Source organism: Octopus sinensis, linkage group LG11 (genome assembly GCF_006345805.1).
Source record: "Octopus sinensis linkage group LG11, ASM634580v1, whole genome shotgun sequence".
Lineage (NCBI taxonomy): Eukaryota > Metazoa > Mollusca > Cephalopoda > Octopoda > Octopodidae > Octopus > Octopus sinensis.
The window spans coordinates 75,685,811-75,706,547 of record NC_043007.1 but is presented as its reverse complement, the minus strand read 5'-3'; the positions used below and the strand labels follow the sequence as shown (position 1 = coordinate 75,706,547).

The following is a 20,737-nucleotide window of genomic DNA, read 5'->3' as shown; positions in this document are numbered from 1 at the left end:
GTGTGTGTATGTGTGTGTGTGTGTGTGTGTGGAGGCGCAATGGCCCAGTGGTTAGGGCAGCGGACTCGCGGTCGTAGGTTCGCGGTTTCGATTCCCAGACCGGGCGTTGTGTGTGTTTATTGCGCTCCGGCAGGGGGTGGTGATCCCTGCTGTACTCTTTCACCACTCTTTCTCTCTTTCTTCTGTTGGCCTGCTCGCTTAGCCAGCGGGGTGGCGTCATTCGAAGGCTAAAACAATGTGAAGCGCATTGTGACCAGCGATGTGTAACAACATCTGATGGCCTGGTCGGTCACGTGAGTGAGTGAGATATATATATATATATATATATATGTAACATATTGTATATATATATATATATATATATATATATATATATATATATATATATATATATATATATAATATAATATAATATAATATAATATAATATAATAGTACCCACTCTCCGTCTACCAAATTCATTCACAATGCTTTGGTTGGCCCGAGGCTATTGTAGAAGACGCTTGGCCTAAGGTGCCACGCAGAAAGACTGAACCCAGAACCATGTATTTGGGAAGCAAGCTTCTTACCACAACTGCGCCTAATTCATTATAATAATGTACCAGTTTAATTAAAAAATATAAATAAATATGGAAGTATATATAAATATAAAGACCGGCTTTTTATTGATTTAATATATTTGTAACGTCAACCACAATATGTATACTTTTGCACAGAAAACAAAACAAGAAATATTTAAACGGTTGTCTTCTTTCATTCATTCTAATTTTCTCTCTCTACAAACCACTGACCCAATAACTAAAAACTATTTTACTTTCATTTTTGTCTAAATAGTTTATATACATTGTTTAAACTTTAATCAAATGTTACGCTGTTCAAACATTGAAATATTTGTCCTACAGAAGGCACACTACATCGATGCTGAATAAATAAAGTCATCACAAAATTAGTTTATTTCAGTGATAAACGAAGTGGACCAAAAAATCAACATGGTCTTTTAGCTTCTCTTGTTATATACCAACTTGAACATATTTCGTAACTACTATTTTTTTCTAACCCAGATCAATAAGTTATGACTAATAACTACGATCGATAACAATTGTGATTTTCACTGGCCACCTCAGTACCGTAAGCTATAGTATAAAATAAAAAAGCATCTCGCATACACACACACACGTATATACATGTGTGTGTGTTGCCTCATAACTTTCAAAACAATTGATATTTTTCTATGAAATTTTCTACAGAAACGCCCCAGATGGTGTAGATCCTCATTATATCGGAATATGTGGTGTTAAAAGTTTTTCCGAAGGTGGAGAGAGGAGTTTCGGAAAATTCTCACGAAACGGCTTTTTTTTACTCGTAACTTTCAGAAAAAGCTACATGGCTCGCATCCGCTTTCGTTGTTTTTTTCTTTTTCTTTATTTTTTTTTTATTATTATTCAACAGGAACCCACTATTTCGACTGCGGAGATTCCGAATTTGCAAAAAAAATAATCGGCATTTCAAAATTTAAACTTTGAAACAGGAGAGAAAACACTTTCAGTTTAATAATTGGCGAATGCCTAATTGGCGAAGTTTCGCATGTCGTAGCACAGATTTCCGTCGATTTCCGTAAAAAACTTTTATTTTTTTACATAAGTAATGAGAGCGAAAGAGACTAAGAGGAAGCGATTTTATGACGAGAAGGTTTCACTTTGAAATCGGCCTGTGTGTGTTTGATGGGGTGTGGGAGACAGACAGTATGTTGTGTAAGTGAAGTGCTTCTGTTAGTGTGTGCGAAGAGACAGAGAGAGTAATGTGTGAAAGAGAGAGATAACTGATTTTTTACTCGGTGTATGTGTATATGTATGTATGCATGTATGTGTGTGTGTGTGTGTATGTATCTATGTATGTGTGTGTGTGTAAGTATGTGTGTGTGTATGTATGTATGTATGGCCGATTCATCGTAATTTTTTACTCGGTGTATGTGTATATGTATGTCTGCATGTATGTGTGTGTGTGTATGTATCTATGTATGTGTGTATGTGTATGTATGTATGTGTGTATGTATGTATGGTCGATTCAGTGTAATTTTTTACTCGGTGTATGTGTATATGTATGTCTGCATGTATGTGTGTGTGTGTATGTATCTATGTGTGTGTGTGTGTGTGTAAGTATGTGTGTGTGTATGTATGTATGTATGTGTGTGTGTATGTATGTATGTATGTGTGTGTATGTATCTATATATGTGTGTGTGTGTATGTATGTATGTATGGCCGATTCATCGTAATTTTTTACTCGGTGTATGTGTATATGTATTTCTGTCTCTTCGCACACACTAACAGAAGCACTTCACTTACACAACATACTGTCTGTCTCCCACACCCCATCAAACACACACAGGCCGACTTCAAAGTGAAACCTTCTCGTCGTAAAATCGCTTCCTCTTAGTCTCTTTCGCTCTCATTACTTATGTAAAGAAATAAAAGTTTTTTACGGAAATCGACGGAAATCTGTGCTACTACAACCGAAACTATGCCTAATAATTATACTTTGTCACAGAATCGCGGGCGTGGGGAGGGTTTTTTTTTAAATCGAAGTTTTTACCTCCCCACCCCTCAGAATCATATTCTCCGTACTTTTAGGCATTCCTTCGATATAACTCGACAAAAATCAAAACATTTCACTTCGGGTATTTCCGTGGGTTTGTGGAGTATAGATATAACGAAATTATGCCAGCAAATGCCTCATTTTAAACTTTAAAGAAAAAAAGCCTTGCATATTTGTTCTTACATGTTTCATGTATGTGTGTAAAATCCGCAAATTTCTAAGCAGAAAACAGAATCGAACTGTCATTTGCTTCTACGGAAATACCCAAAGTGAAATGTTTTGTTTTTGTCGAGTTATATAGAAAGAATGCCTATTTTTATATGTATTTCGCCAAAAAAAAGAGAAAAATGAAGAAATTGAGAGTTTGGGGTTAAATTTTGAAATGCCATTTTTGTGGGGTGGGTGGTGCAGATTCAGAATCTCCGCAGTCGAAATAGTGGGTTTCCTCAGAAAAAAAAAGGGGAAAAAAAGAAAGGGGTGTGGTCCATGTATTTTACATCCGCGATAAAACTAAGTAGTTACTTCATAACTTTCAGAAAAAGCGATACTTTTCAATGAAGTTTTCAAATTACGGTCGCATCGGAATTTGATGAGAAGATGGTTCTTAGTTTCAAGTTTTTTTTTTTAAATCTTCGTTTAAAATATAGACAGTCCGATTCTGTCATTTGTTTCTCTTTATAATTTCCAAATAATTTTTTAAATACTTCGAAATCAAAATTGAAAAGTTTTAAACAATCGCGCATGCGCATGGCGTACAGTTATTGTTCAGTTTGGTTTGATTAAAAAAGTAAATAAAAGTTAAGGGGGAGATAAAAGAAGCATTCTTTATTTTACAATCGATCGGAATGGCACGTGGGACACCAGCAGCACCGCGATTCATTGTTCCTGAACGGGCGGCGAGCTGGCAGAATCGTTAGCACGCCGGGTATTTCGTCTGCTGCTACGTTCTGAGTTCAAGTTCCGCCGAGGTCGACTTTGCCTTTCATTCTTTCGGGGTCGATTAAATAAGTACCAGTTACGCACTGGGGTCAATATAATCGACTTAATCCGTTTGTCCTCTCTGTGTTTAGGTATTTCGTCTGCCGCTTTGTTCTGAGTTCAAGTTCCGCCGAGGTCGATTTTGCTTTTCATCCTTTCGGGGTCGATAAATTAAGTACTAGTTATGCACTGGGGTCCTTGTTTGTCCCTCTATGTTTAGCCCCCTGTGGGCAAAAAGAAATACATTCATTGTTCCTGAACATAAAATCTTAAGTCGTGAATCAATCGTATAGGAATAGTGGACTATCATTCAATTAAGAAAAGCTGGAGACAGCATTCTTCATTGGTTGGAACGGCGTCGACTAATTATGAATATGTAAACCTGTGCAAATTGTAATTTACCATGTGGACTTACTACATATGGTGACGTTACTGATGGGAAATTATGGCACTGCAAGGGTTGTAAAAGGAGCAAATTTGTTCGTTACCTTTCATTTTTTGAGAGAAGTCCTATTTCTTTGCTCAGTATCATTTTAGTTGTTTGGTAAATTTCGACCCTTCACCGGCACGATTTTCACTAAGAAAAAAAAAAAGGAAAAAGCTCGGTTTTTTTTGCGTGGAATCAAGTACCCTGACCTCCTAATAAGCTGCAAACCCCATATTTTTGTCCTTCCCCATCCCGGAATCATTTGAATTCCTTTTTTTAAAAAATTTTCTTTTGAATGAATTTCAAAACCCTTGGAAATTTCACCCCCTTTCCTTGGGAAGTACACCTACAAGATTTTCACTAAAAAAATTTAAAGTAAAGAATGCTACTGTTACTACTTATCTCCCTCTTAACTTATTTGCTTTTTTTAATCAAACCAAACTGAACAATAAACCGTAGGCCATGCGCATACTCTTTTACTTGTTTCAGTCATTTGACTGTGGCCAGGATGGAGCACCGCCTTTAGTCGAGCAAATCAACTCCAGGACTTATTCTTTGTAAGCCTAGTATTTATTCTATCGGTCTGTTTTGCCGAATCGCTAAGTTACGGGGACGTAAACACACCAGCATCAGTTGTCAAGCGATGTTGGGAGTACAAACATATACACATACATACATACATACATATATATACAAGGCCCAAAAACGTTTTCACAACAATTCTGATATAATTGGAATCTACACAAAATAAGGCGCTTTCATAGAAATTTCGTCAAATATAATCTATTTTCCTGAAAGTTATGAGGAAAGAATGTGGGTGGGGGCACATGTGTAGGTGTGCCTGTGTGTGTGTAAATAATTAAAACATCCATTTGATATATGTATATAATTTATTTTATAGTGGTTTTGGTCGATGGATTGCGGCCATGCTGGAGCACCGCTTCATATTTTTAATGTATGTGTGTGTGTATATATATATATATATATATATATATGCGTGAATGTATGTGCATATATCTTGCATTGGTTTTTTGGTCGATGGACTTTGGACAAGCTGGAGCACCATCTAATTTTACTTATTATATATTTATATGAAACAAATCGATATAGGTCTCTTTTTGCTGAACCATAATCGAACACAAGAACACACATGCATAGGTGTGTGTGTGTACGATGAGCTTCTAGAAATTTGGAAACAGCGTGCTGTACTGCTTGGCATTCGCACTGGAAGCTCCAATATGTATGAACTGTTTGGGTGTCAATTGGAGGGACTGTGATTTAAAGGCACATAGTCGAATATAGCTGGTTTCAAATGCAACTGCTTTATCTCTATGTCGGTCGTATATAAACCAATTTTGCTGTATAATTAATTAACTGTAAAATATATATATATATCAGAAATACAAGTCTCTGTATTCATTATAATTGTTTTGAATTTACTCTCAAAAATATTCATAATCTTGTGAAACGAACTCAGGGCTAACCCCTCGGATGAATTACAATAGGATTGCTCACCCGAAGTAATACTAGATGCAACTTACTATTCGATACAGATAGCCTGAATCTGATTACACCTACAGTATCTGCCTGGATAATTTATACCTGTCTATACATTGTATGTATATATGTACATGATGATGAAAATTATTGGCTTGGTGAAGAATGCCATCTACACAAAGCTAGCATTTTATCCTAGCAATCAACCCTATCAGATAGACACAAAGTATATAGTCACGTTATTGATAAATGTTTCATAAACATTATAACAAATGTAAGCATGTTTGACTCTTCAAAACCATTCTTAGATCAACAACAGCTTTCCATTCTGTATACAGACATTTCCCATGTAGTTGATACACGTAAATGAATTTTTAAGATAATAAATGTGATTTTAACATATCATTGAGTATTAATATTGCTTTCAAATTTTGGCATAAGGCCAGGAGGAGTATCGACTACATCAACCTTAGTGTTCAACTGGTATTCAGTTTATCGACCAGGAAAAAAGGAAAAACTAAGTCAACCTCGGTAGAATTTGAACTTAGAATGTAAGAGTTATAGTCCTTGGACCACAACCAAGACTGCATACATACATTTTCATGAGTATTAAGTCTTTCCTAAATTCCACCGCCAAAGTCAACTTTATCTTTCATCCTTTCGGGGTCAGTAAAATAAATACCTATTGAGTACTGGGGTTGATGTCATCGACTTAGCACTTCCTGCAATTTTCGGGCCTTGTCCCTATGAGAAAGGATTATTATTATTATTGAGAGAGCTGCACATGCCATCAAAGTGACACTGGGGTACAAATATATGAAACCCAATATACCCATCATGACTACCCATCTCCTAAGGCTACACCAGACACATGCTTCACAACCATAAGTGCGTCATAGCGATCTCATATCAAGATAACCAGCACATGACCTTGCAGGTGGAGCCCATCCCACTCAAAAGGTCCTTGGATAAGGGTTGTTTAAAGATGTTGAAAAACACCCATGTTTCCAGAGGAGAATTATTCAAGCCCCAAAGAATTCCTCTCAATACATGCTATGATGCTCCCCCACTACTTCTACTCGTGATCAGAACTGCATGTATCATCAGCCACTATGGGACATGCTCAACTGATTAAGGTCAAACAACTGACAGGCAAATTATTATTATTATTTGATGTGTTAAATTTTTTACAGCGCTAAGCTGACAGAATTGCTAGCACACCAGACGCTTAGTGGCATGTCATCTGTCTTTATGTTCTAAGTCTAAATTCCACCTGGTCAACTTCGTCTTTCATCCTTTCAGGGTCAATAAAATAAGTACCGGTCAAGCACTGGAGTCAACCTACTCAACTCCTGGTCCTGTGCCAAAATTTTAAATCATTATTATTTGAAAGTGGCCAGCTGGCAGAATCATAAGCACGCTGGGCAAAATGCATAGCAGCATTTTGTCCATTTTTATGTTCTGAGGTCAACTTCTGTCAAGGTCAACTTTGCCTTTCATCCTGTAAGTCACAATAAGATAAGTACCAGTTGAACACTGGAGTCAATGTAATCAACTTAAACCCCACCACCGAAATTGCTGGCCTTGTTCCAAAATTGGAAACCATTAATGTTATATTCATAAACGTGAGTGTGAGTCCCATTTGCAGTTTTCAATATTTTTCTATCCAAAGGTTTCTTATCTCAGTATTCCCCATACTATCATTTATAGTTTTATCAACTTCACGTTCTACCATTAAAACGATATATAATGTGTGTGTGTAATCATCATCATTTAACGCCTGTTTTCTATGCTGGCATGGGTTAGCCAGTTGACAGAACTGGAGAGCCAGCAGCTGCACCAGGCTCCACTCTGATCTGGCAATGTTTCTACAGCTGGATGCCCTGCCTAACACAAATCACTTTGAGAGTGTAGTAGGTGCTTTTTACATGCCACCGGCACAGGAACCAGTCAGGTGGGCTTGGCATCAATCATGTTCAGATAGTGCTTTTTACATGCCACAGGTATGGGAGTCAGTCAGGCAGATTTGGCATCAATCATGTTCTGATATTGCTTTTTATGTGCTGCTAGCACAAGAGCCAGTCAGGGGCCACTGGCATCAACCACATTCAGATGGTGCCTTTTACATGCCACCGGCACAGGAGCCACTCAGAGGGCACTGGCAACGACCACATTCAGATGGTGCATTTTACATGCCACTGGAATGGGAGCCAGTCAGGGGGCACTGGCTACAGCTACAATTGTGGTTTTACTTGACTCAACAGGTCTTCTCAAGCATATCATATTGCCTGATACATCAAGGGTACTCTTAAATGGGCCAGACATGTAACACTGGCATCGGCCATGACTGAAATCTCACTTTAGTTGCCAGGTCTTCTCAATCACAGCATATCTCCAAAGGTCTTGGTCTCCTGTCATTGCCTCTGTGAGGCCCAACGTTTGAAGGTCATGCTTCACCACCTCATCCCATGTCTCCTTGGGTCTACCTCTTCCACAGTTAGGGTGTGGCACTTCCTCACACAGTTGTCCTCATCCATACGTAACATATGATCATGCCAGCGCAGTTGTCTCTCATGCACACCACATTTGATGCTTCTTATGTCCAACTTTTCTCTCAGGGTGCTCATGCTTTGTTGTGCATGCACACTGACATTACACATCCAGTGGATCATACTAGCTTCATTTTTTTCAAGCCTACGCATGTCCAGCACCCAACACAGCATAGCATGTGAGCTTGCTAGTTTTCTTTTACTAACTAATTTGAAATTTTTTTTTTCTTTTATTTTTAGATAAGCTTCACATAACCATCAAAAATGATTGCTGGTTTCCAGTACATGGCTATGACCATAACGGGAGCGTTTCATTTGGGTATTGGAATTTTGTGTTTCATTATTTCAATGGTGGGATTTTCAACAAAAATATTACAGTACCGATCCTTTGGACATTTGTCTAATGTTACTCTACTGCAGAATGTATTGTAAGTCTATGGGTAAGTACTGATTTTTACATTTCTCTATCCTAATAAGGATGGTTACATAACTAATATCGGTTTTTATGACAACTATCAAAAATATATGGAAATACACCTAAATTTTTCAAATCTTTTCGGTTTGAACGGCAGTTTTTTCTAGCAGTGTCATATGAAATTGTCACCCATAATTATGACCCTAGTATCGATCTATTGCATTTCAATCTGTTTTAGGGTTAGGGGTGGGGAAGGGTATCTTTTTTTTCTTCACAAATGTAAATAAACCCAATCTGTTTCTTAAACGAGGGACATATTCATACGGCACAGAATGTTTTTTACCTCAATGGACGTCAGTGATTGGTTGAAATTGCAGAAATTGAAGAGAAAAAAAACAACAAATATCTTACAAACTATAGAATTTTCTCAATAAAGCCAAGAGAAAAATATGTTTTATAAACACATTCTACCAGTATACAAAGTTTAAAATTTTTTAGTTACCTAGAAATTATGTTAAAAACTGCCGTTCAAACCGAAAAGATCCAATTTTTCAGTTAATACTCATAAACAGCACTAGTGCCAGGGCCACATAAAAAGCACCCCAGTACACTTTGCAAAGTGATTGGCACTGGGAAAGGCATCCAACTATAGACACCATGCCAAAATAGACAATAGAACCTGGGGCAGCTCTTATCAAATCGTCCAACTCCTGCCAACATAGAAAATGATGCTTCTGTTTTTGTTATCTCATGCTTAACTATTGTTTTGTGAAATGTTTGCTTATAGCAATGAATATTGGAACTTTGCATAGAATAGTGTTTGGAAATTCTCTCAACCTTAAACTGCAAATAAGGTATTTTATAGCAGATATGAAGCACTTTAAAATGTATTGCTTTACTACAACAAAGAGTAAATAAATGCCCATAGATGATAATGTTCTCAACTGTGTATGTTTTATTTAATATTTTTTCTCAGTATCTCATATTCTATCATTATACACAATTATAATCATCATTGTCATTTTAACATCCCTTTTTAGGGTTTGATGGTTCAACATAAACTGGTGAATGAGGGGACTTTGTTGAGCCCCAATGTCTTCTTTGGCATGATTTCTATGGTTGGATGCTCTTCCTAATGTCAACTACTTCACAGAGTGTACAGGGTGCTTTTTTCATGGCATCAAGTACCCCCAAAGCAAGGCTCCCTTAACTGAGTGGAGTAGAGTACTGAGGAATATAAAATTCATCATCATCGTTGTTTAACGTCCACTTTCCATGCTAGCATGGGTTGGACGATTTGACTGAGGACTAGCGAACCAGATGGCTGCACCAGTCTCCAATCTTGATTTGGCAGAGTGTCTACAGTTGGATGCCCTTCCTAATGCCAACCACTTTTAGAGTGTAGTGGGTGCTTATACGTGCCACTAGCATGAGGGCCAGTCAGGCGGTAGGGCAACGGTCACGGGAAATTGTGTTTTTTTTTTACGTGTCACCTGCACAAGTGCCGCTAAGGCAACGCTGGTAACGATCACGCTCAAATGGGGATTTTTACATGCCACCGGCACGAACGCCAGTTGGCTCCTCTGGCAACAATCACGCTCAGATGGTGCTTTTAGTGCTCCATTAGCACAGATGCTAGTCAGCGAATTTGATTTCGATTCCGATTTCACTTGCCTCAACAGGTCTTCGCAAGCAGTGTCTGTCCAATGAAGGGAAGGTACGCAAAGGTGGGCTGGTTGCACCATTGGCTCTGGGATAATTCCCTTCTTCATCAGCTTCTTTCCCAGATCTTTGATTTTTTCCTCTTTAAACTGGCTTTGTTTGCTTATTTCCTTGTGTAATATCTGCTTGAATGTTTGCTTGTGAACATCCTAATTACTACATCATCCCTCTCAGGGACAGATTTATACACCCTAACAATGATTGAAACACACTTCCAATTTCTCAGTAATTAAGTTATGTGGGTTTAGAAAAAGAATCAAGTCAGTTATAGGAGGATAACGTGTTTGTTCACTGCTTGATTTAAAGGATTTTTTTACAAATTTTATCGGCAATAGTGTTTATTGTTTCTGTGCAACTGACACAAAGTCTACTATTATGTGTGCATAGTTTATGATATGTACACAATTAAATGACCATTTTACTGGAGGAATTAGCATCCTGTCTGTCTGCTTACTAGAATTTTGGTTTCTGCTAAATTGATGTTGAAGCCCTTTAAATCCAGGTTTTGCTTCTACACCTGGAATTTCTTTTCTAATTCTACTACAGATTCAGTTTAAATAACAAGATTAGCAGCAGAGAGGAGTTCCGTGGACAACCAGCCTTAAACTCCTCTGTTATAGCCTAAAAGATAAATAGGAGGAGACTGAGAATCAAACCCTGGTGAGCTCCTAGCTGCACACTAAATTTGTTGCTGTACTTATTAGCTTTCACTGTGTGGACAACACCCTCGCTTCTTCAGCAACCATCACATCAGAAAGCAAGAGACTTATTTGCTTTCTCTATGTCAATAAATGCCAAGTGCAGCAGATTACATTTGGCTAAATACTTCTGCAGTTGCCTTACTAGGAAGAAAGCACCAGCTGCACTTCTCACTCAGCTAACTCACTAGTATATATATATATATATATATATATATACACAAATACACACATATACATACATACATTAATTAATTAATTAATTATCTGACTATCTTATCTTAAAATTTTACATTTAATTGTACATTTTTTGTTTTGTTTAGGTTATCGCAGTTGGCATCTTTGGAATTCTTGCTGGTCTCAAGTCAAATACAGAATTACAAACCAGGAGAATGGTAAAAATTTCTCTGACTATTAATCTTTTCTGTTCAAATTTTCAGTCTGTTTAATGTTTACAATTAAAAAGCATCTAGTTATTACTTATCAGAAATAGTAACACTATAGAAAATGCTATATTTATCCAGTTTTCCAGTGGTAGACCATGCTCTTGGCAGAATTAACAAATACTAGTGTATTACTTACAAATGTTGGAGTGCATTTGGCTAGAGTATTTTACAGCTGGATGCCCTTCCTGTCACCAACTCCACTTGCTTCCGAGCAAAGGAATTATTTTTCAGTCTGTCAAGTAATAAACAGCACAGCTTGCTCAATATATCAAGACATGTCAAAAACCCCAATATGTTCTCCTGGTGGTCTGCAAGCAAACAGCACCATCAGGATGTTATTGTTTACTAATGTGAGGGAAATACGAATTCACAGAAACACATGCACATGTGTGAGTATATATACATATATATTCTCCCATAGCTTTCAGTGTCAACATCCCATTCAATTTATTCAGCTTGGATGTGATATTTTGGTCCTACAAAAGATTTGCAAACCAGTTCACAGATCAGGCATGCATGTGTGGATTATAGGACAATGTTGCTGCTCTTCTTGGTAATGTTTTTGTGCTACCAAGAATCAAAGTCATGATCTTAGTCATGTGTTGAGTACGCTAACCACTTAGCCATGCTCCTTCACATCAGCTGCTACCCATCACAATTATGCTGTCATTACAACCACTTCTGAGCTGTGAATGTAAAGCAACAGCTACCGCTGCTCATTATCATTAAAACAGCCTGTTTTAATCAAACCACCACCAAGCTGTATATTTTTGCTATAGTTGTGTCATTATACCACTTTTAAATTGTCGTTCCAAGCATAACAGAGCTGTGTCATAACAAACTCTGAGTGCTCATTACAAACACTATTGAGGTAGTTGTACGCAATGTTACGTGTGGCACTCTTTACTCTTTTACTTGTTTCAGTCATTTGACTGAGGCCATGCTGGAGCACCGCCTTTAATCGAGCAACTCGACCCCGGGACTTATTCTTTTGTAAGCCCAGTACTTATTCTATCGGTCTCTTTTGCCGAACCGCTAAGTTACGGGGACATAAACACACCAGCATCGGTTGTCAAGCAATGCTAGGGGGACAAACACAGACACAAACACACACAAGCACATATATATATACATATATACGACGGGCTTCTTTCAGTTTCCATCTACCAAATTCACTCACAAGGCTTTGGTTGGCCCAAGGCTATAGTAGAAGACACTTGCCCAAGGTGCCATGCAGTGGGACTGAACCCAGAACCATGTGGTTGGTAAACAAGCTACTTACCACACAGCCACTCCTGCGCCACAGGTGCTTCAAAAGTAAAAGTGTGTCCCTGGAAGACCTGCCATGAGCATCACCCATGGAAATATGGTAATGTGCATCAAGAATTTGTCCTCCAGGGCCAGACTGTCAATTGAGAGTTCTACTGTGATATTTTTAAGCGTTTGAGGGAGGACATTTGACAAAAGCAACCAGACCTGTGGAGCGCAAAGAATTGGATTCTTCATGACAACAATGTGCCCTGTCATCAAACTCTTCTCACTTTTGAGTTTATTGCCAAAAACATGGTATTGCTTCCACACGCTCTTTTCACCAGATTTAGCACCTGCAAACTTCCATCTCTTCCCCCAAGATGAAAACGCTGCTCAAAGGTTGCTGTTTTAACACCATTGTCGAGATCCAGTGCAGATTACAGAAGGGCCTCAACCCACACACAAAAAATGACTTCCAGGTCAGATTCCCAAAAGTGGCAGAAATGCTGGGACCAGTATATTGCTGTACAAGGTGGCTATTTCAAAAGAGATGATGTTAAAATGTATGAGTGGCTGAGTGGTAAGTAGCTTGCTTACGAACCACATGGTTCCAGGCTCAGTCCCACTGCATGGCACCTTGGGCAAGTGTCTTCTACTATAGCCTCAGGCCAACCAAGGCCTTGTGAGTGGATTTGATAGACAGAAGCTGAAGGAGGCCCGTCGTATATATGCATATATATATATATGTAAGTGTTGGTGTGTGTATGCTTGTGTTTGTCCCCTCAACATCACTTGACAATCAATGCTGGTGTGTTCACATCCCCGTAACTTAGCTGTTCGGCAAAAGACACCAATAGAATAAGTACTAGGCTTACAAAAAATAAGTCCTGGGGTCAATTTGCTCAACTAAAGGCAGTGCTCCAGCATGGCCACAGCCAAATGACTGAAACAAGTAAAAGAGAGTAAATAAGATATTTTTTATTAAACATAACTAGCCAAGGAACCTTTTGATACCCCTCGTACTTATGATCTCTGAGGAGTGAAAGACAAAGTTAGCAAAGAATGGTATCATTTGTGACTTTCTGCCACAGATCACATAAAATATTAGATTCTCCTCTCTCTCTGACAAAAGATAATAGATTTCCTGAGATATGAACCTAAAAGAAAAATGTCATTTGCCTAACACCATTCCTTCTATGATAAACAGTATTTTCTTTAATATACTCAGAAAAGATAATAATTTGATAGAATCCATTAGAGTGACTATGTGCTACCTTCCTGTATTTAGTTACGTCCTGGGGCTCAGTTAAAAAAAAGGATCAGTCATGGATTGGTATTATAAATAACTTTTATTTTTATAATCGGTCTATTTATCAATGAATAAATCTGCATCTCTAGTGCTAAACAGATCTGTTTTTCTCTTTTTGACTCAAACTCACACATGCACATATCCTTACCCCCATGTGTGTATGTATGTGTCTATATACCACCACACATACATAACTGTAAAACCTAAATAAAATGCTTTAAAATTTTTTTTTTTTTTCAGAAAATTACCTACATGGTCCTTGCCATTTTGTCAGCATCTATCTTTTCAATTGTTGGAATGAGTACCCTTTCTGGCCATGCAACTTGGATTGTAAGTATATTATATGTGCGTTTGTTTTTTGTGCAGAGATTACTGATGCCTAATGAAGTAAGGTACTTTATATGATGGGGAAAAATCAGAACAAAAGCAATTATACTTCTTAGCTGTCTAGAATAAAAGACATTGTAACTTAATTATTGTTCTTGGTTTTTGGATGAACAGGTTTTCTAATGTTATTTCACTATCATACCTTTTATCAAAACATTTTAAACTTTGTAACTATGGAGCCTTTTTCAGCTATATTAGGAAAATATCTTGTAACAGACTTTATAAAAAAGAAAACAACCCTTTTAATATTCTTTCAGATAAATAAACTGTAAAAAGAGCCAAATAATGGCATGGCTGTGTGTTAAGAAGTTTCCTTCTCAACCACTGCATTGCATGTTGGGCAAGTGTATTCTTCTATAGCCTCGGGCTGACTGCAGGCTTGTGAGTGGATTTTATTGATGGAAACTTAAAGAAGTCTATCATATGTGTGTGTGTGTGAACTTTAGGTTTGTTAAAATATGTTTGTGATATATGACTTCTAAAGGCAAATTCATTGTAGTTACCCTGGAGAAAAGAATTCTCTCCAAGAGGTGTGAAAGCACCATATCTGCCCAGTGCTTCTCCGTATCAGATTCCCAGACACACATTTCTGGCTCTTTAGCCTTCCTCAATGGAAAATACCAGAGAGAGATAACCCTGGGCAGATTCAAAACCTGTTTCTTTTAGTTAACTAAAAAAACAGTCAACATCAGTGACTGATTTGCACTAGTGGACCAAACAGTGATTAGGAAGATCTTTAGATTATGGCTCTAAACTTTAAAATGAGTTGAGCATGGCTGCAGGCCATTGACTGAAACTAGTAAAAGAATCTTTTTAAAAATCAACTCTATTTAATATAAAGTTAGTTGACCTAGTGATTGTGCCCTCAATTCTTGAATCAGGTAGCACATTGTGTTTTTGAGCAAAACACTTCATTTTATGTTCCTCCTGTGATGAAATCGCATCCCATTCAGGGGAAATGTTTTGATCTCAGTCCCTTATATGCTTTGGAAACTAGATAGCTGGTCCTATGAGCAGTAGACAGCAATGTGCAACAGTTGATGGTGGTGTTGTGGGATTATTCTGGACATGGCTGCAGACCAGTGACTGAAACTTGTAAAAGATTAAGTGACTGCATTTATAACTTTTAATACCAATAAAGATTATCAAAAATGCAAAGTCATTGCTTGAAAAATCTGAAAAGATAACCCTGTACTGTAAGATTATCACATATTTCTTTCACTTTTTCTCATTAAGAATTTTTTGTTTTACAGGCAATATTTTCTCGTTATAAAAGTTATTATCCTTTATTTTGTGTTGGATCCTTTGCTATGTTTGCGGAATTTGTTTTGGCTATTGTCTCTTCATCCATTTGCTGCTGCTGCTCACAAGCAAAGGTAACTATAGTTTACTCATTTGATAAATATAATTGTGTAATAAGAGGCAAAGTTCATTCCATTTACATCCTAGATTTGGAAATATTTTGTGACTTCTGATCTATGTCCCTGCCATAGAACAGGTTACATGATGTTGAGATTCCATGTGTGACATCCAACTCTGTAGGATACAAGATTCGGGTTTAATTCTGTTTTCAGAACCATAAAGAGATAGGTGAAAAGGGAAAATAAAAAATCCAAAACTAGATGGGAAATGGGGAGTATATGATATGCTAGAGAAATAAGCTGTAAAGGTAGTGCTTAAGGTTACATATCAGGAGATAGTAGGATTATGGTGAAAGGAAAAAATACATGAAGATGGAGAACATGATGTTGGACATCATGCAGGCTTACCATTTGACCTCCATTTTTTGCATTGCTGTTCTTATCCAACAAAGGGTAAAATTAATTAATTAAGAAGTAATCAATAATTTCACCAAGTAGAATTCGGCATGAAAAAGGACCATTTCACGGTAAACTTAAGTAATACTTTATAATTAGGGTTCAGCAAAGATATGCTTTACCACATACCGAAGTTTAGAAATAGTTTTTCTGGGAGTTCCTTTTTAAAGTAGAAGAAATAGCTAAGGTTTTTTGGCTGCTATTTCTAAACTTTGGTATGTGGTAAAGTATATCTTTGCAGAACCCTAATTATAAAGTATATATATGTATATATAGAGACAGGAGAAATTATGGTAAACACAAGTTTATATTATTTGCTCCACTTCACTGGAAGATGATACTCTATATGCAGCTTTTAATTCAACAATCGCAATAGTACATCTAACTACACACAAGATTTACTATGTATGAATTGCCATTGAAAAATAGATGCAAATCAAGGTATTCTTTAATTTTTTTTAGAATGATTTTAGAGTTGTTTATTTCTGCTGCCTTTATATGATCCAACATTTTTTTGTTTCTAAAGAAATTCAGTATTTCTTTAATAATTTTTTTTTCTTTGCTTCTACAGAGTAATGTAGTTGTTATCCATCAGAACCAGGCTACTGAAATCGCGAATCCGTCAATTAATACACACTACTTACCAATTATTCATTATTCTCCAAATGTTGCTGACCCATATATGCCTCAAGAATTCAATGAAATGAAATAAATTTTTTCATTTTTTGTGAAATTGAGAAATGTTTGAAAAGCATGAAACAGTTTAAAAATTCTTTTTTTTTTTTTTAAATTTGTATATTCTCACTATTCAGTAAAACTGACCAGAATCTCTTAATCAACATCCCTGTTGTCTACTCTCTCTCTCTTTCTCTCTCCATATATGTATGTATACACACACACACAAACATCTACATTCAAAAAAGCCTTAGCATCATACTATTGTCACTGAAGCTGACCCTATTACGATAACCATCTGTGCTATTTTACTGTTAAAGTAATTGTCAAGGTTTTTAATATCAAATTTTATTTACCATACATAATTACACTACATCTTTGTTTGTACTAACTGTCCCTAACTTTTAGTAATGTTTAAATGTACTTACTTTACTAGTGTCATTGAAAAAAATGTTTATTGTTCTCATTTCTGTGAGATATTTCTAGTCCATACTCACTGATTCATTTGAAGTTGTTTTTTTTATTGATGCTTATTTTTGTTATTGTTTTCTTTTAAAAACACTTTATTTCCTGTTGCTCCATTTCACTCAGTTGTAGAAAGGAGTTGCGATGTCACTGGTACCAATCTGTATCGGCCTTTGCCTTTCCCTTGATAACATCAGCGACGTGGAGAGGGGAGGCCGGTATACATGGGTCTACCATAAACAACCTTTCCTGGACTTGTGCCTTGGAGGGGAACTTTCTAGGTGCAATCCCATGGCCATTCCATGACTGAAAGGGGTCTTTACCTTTTTATTCTATTATGCTTTGTAGTTTGTACAAAACTTTTTATATTACCTTGATGCTTTTTCCTTTCTTATTTTATTTGTAATTTCCTGCAAAGAATTTGCTACTGCCTGATTCTATTAGCAATATCACTACAAATATTTTTGTCTCTCTAGTTGTCCTTTTAATTGTATTTTTGTTACCAAATAAATACATTCATAAAATCATTTAAATGTCATTGTTTATTTATTTAGCATCATTGAATATGCTTTTCTTGAAATATCAATTAACTATTGCAGCGTGGAAGGTGTTTATAAGCCATTTAAGAAACACACAAAAGCCGTTCGATTCACTTCAACATTTAAGTTTATTTTGTCAAAATATTTTCGGCGCTAAAATCTGCGACCTGTTCACTGACAAAAATCCGTGCTGCATCTGTTTCAGCACACGATCTCAGATCAAATTACTTGCTATGCGAGTACATCTCAATTAACTATTTAAATCAGAATACTAAATTATATTTCTATATCTTTGATATATGTTCAATAACAAATTATTCACGTATTCATCTTGTCTTGGTTAAATGTTATATACACACATACATACATTGCAGTTTGTTTGGTATAATTTCAACCATTATTTGGCATTTTTCAAAGAAAGGCATTTTATGAACTACTAGCTGTATCGCCCGGCGTTGCTCGTGTTTGTAAGGGAAGTAACTATATAAGCATTTTTAGAGAGTTACTTCCCTTATATAACCCGAGCAAAAATCATTAAAAATGCGGAAAAATGATAAATTTTTTTTTAAATCGTAGACTCATCATAGATGCGCACTAATACCCAGAAGGGCTCGATGTGAATGACGACTATAAGATACCCGCTTTTGGTTAAACTGCACCGCAAAATGTGGGAGTAGTTAGGAATCTAAATCGGAGGAGACAGAGTCTCACACACACAACTTCGATTTTATATATAAAGATTTTCTCACAGAAAATGCATGCTCTTACATTCTAGAATGCAACACAAAGCAACCTTTATATGGTCCATGAGACTGCTAGAAATAGCAACAACTTTCTTTTTATCAACCACTACAGATATTTTATTAATGTGACCGAGTTAGAGCAAACTGTTCATCAAGCACATTGTCTTCCTACTTTCTGATCCACTGATGTGTGATGCTGCAGCTCTCCACTCCTGTGCCACCTCCTCCTCCATCCTGCTGTTTACCTTCCACCACACCTCCACCTTTTTTCTTCACTCATTACATCCGCATTTGACCATCTGTCTCTCTCCTCCCCCACGCTTGTTACGAAGTTACTCTACCCTTTCCTCCCTTCCTGATGCACAGTTTTTATTCTCCCTCCTATACACTTTGTACTTTGTGTGCATGCTCTCATACCCTGTCACCATGACCTTTATCTCCCTTTCAGCTACTCTCACCCACCATCACATAATGTATGGTAATTGTGTATCTCATCTATAGCAAGATTCATGTGCTTGTCCCTCTTTCATACTTTAGCCTTCAACATCTGACAAAGCCAACTCCTCTCATACTTTCCATTTCCTTTTCCTTTCTTTAATTTGCTGCAATTTACAGAGCTGCCTCATCAGTGCATGAAAAATGTCACCCGGTACTCACCAGAGTGGTTGGCATTAGAAAGGGCATTGAGATGGAAACCACAGCAAAGCTGATGCAACTCTACTCTGCTGCTTGTCAGATCCTGTCAAATTATCCATCCCATGCCAGCATGGAAAACAAGTTAAATGATGATGATGAGGATGATATATATATGTGCGTGAGTATGTATGTATATATATATATATATATATATATATATATATATATATATATATATGTGTGTGTGTGTGTGTATCACTGTATGGATATGTATATATATATATATATATATATACTAGCAGAGATACCCGGCGTTGTTCAGTATTAAAATGGTGTAGTTTGAAACAGGTGATACAGGAAAGTGCAGCATTGACGATACAACATTTGTGGAGTAAAATTTAAAGCTTTTGCAGAAGCAACAATTTCAGTTTAGCTCACCAATTTGGATAGAATTATAATTCTTATAAGAATAGGATGGATCATATCTGAAAGCAGCACCAGGAGTTGTGAAGAACAAATTTGTATGTGGCCTGTTCTGAGAGCTATTCTATTGGACCTCTGTGTAATCTGGCATGCTAAATTTTTATTTTAGTTATTCAGCATTAAGTGCTGCAGTATACTTTTGTTGATTTTGAGAAAGTCTTAACTCCCTTCTCTCTTGAGATTCCATCTGACGTGCTGCAGCATGGCTTTGCTGATCTTGAGAAAGTCTCATGTCCCTTATCTTTTGAGACTCTCGCCTTCAGGCTTTTTTCAATCCTCCTTGCTTGATAGGTGTTTCTGGTGAGATTACGTTCTTTCTTTGGTGGCAAATTTTTTTTTTCAATATTATAAACAAAATATTATGATTGTAGAAAAAAAATATACATTAATCCCTATTTTTGTAAGTAGTTGTATGTATGTAGTATGTCTGTATTTTTGTATACAGTGTAAAGTAACCAAATATAAGCAAATTGAAATACCTTGCAACTGCTGCGATAATTATGAACTGGTAATTGAATGTAGATGTGTATCTTTATATACCTTGGGCGTGCCACCTGATTGTTTTTTGTCAAGAGTTTTGCCTCCAGCCATTCGCGTCACATACACTACCGTCAGAAATTAATTAGCACCCTTGATTTGCTCTTCACTCAAGGTATTTGCTGTCACCTATTGGCCATATCTCGAACTATTGCTTTGTTGCGAGTTCGCTGTTGCACAGAACGATGACGTAACTTTGTTTGCAGAGCGGTTTGAGAGTCTACAGCCTAATGATGTTGACATAGCAGTGCAACAACAACATGGGGTGCGGATGCAGACAAATCTCCCTTTGTTTAATAGATATAGGTAGCGCCTCGCAAGGACCGAAATCACACCGTACTAAGTTTTCTCATCACGTAAGACGTTTTGAACAGCTTGTAGGTTAATTGATTTGTGTATTTGCAAGATTTTTTTCCTCACAAATTCTCCTACACTCTGCTTGGTGACGTCACTTCCGGTTCACAAAACTTTCTGTTATACATCAAATAAGATGAGAAATTCTGCTTTCTTTCTTTTTTGTTTAATGAATAATAACTCATAGCAGTTTTGTTATAGCATAACATTATTCAAA

At 36.9% G+C, this 20,737-nt stretch overlaps 1 protein-coding gene across 2 annotated transcripts in view; it reads left to right on the top strand.

Annotated features, from left to right (window-relative positions):
• The window catches only part of LOC115216986, an 82,798-nt gene extending 65,824 nt beyond the window's left edge, over window positions 1-16,974 (top strand). For both annotated transcript variants that reach the window (XM_036507730.1, XM_029786469.2), the window contains exons 3-6: window positions 11,202-11,273; window positions 14,125-14,214; window positions 15,525-15,647; window positions 16,660-16,974. In XM_036507730.1, the coding sequence (XP_036363623.1) occupies window positions 11,202-11,273; window positions 14,125-14,214; window positions 15,525-15,647; window positions 16,660-16,800 (426 nt within the window). In that variant the 3' untranslated portion in view covers window positions 16,801-16,974. The remainder of the gene's footprint in view (window positions 1-11,201; window positions 11,274-14,124; window positions 14,215-15,524; window positions 15,648-16,659) is intronic.
• The last annotated feature ends 3,763 nt before the right edge of the window (window positions 16,975-20,737 follow it).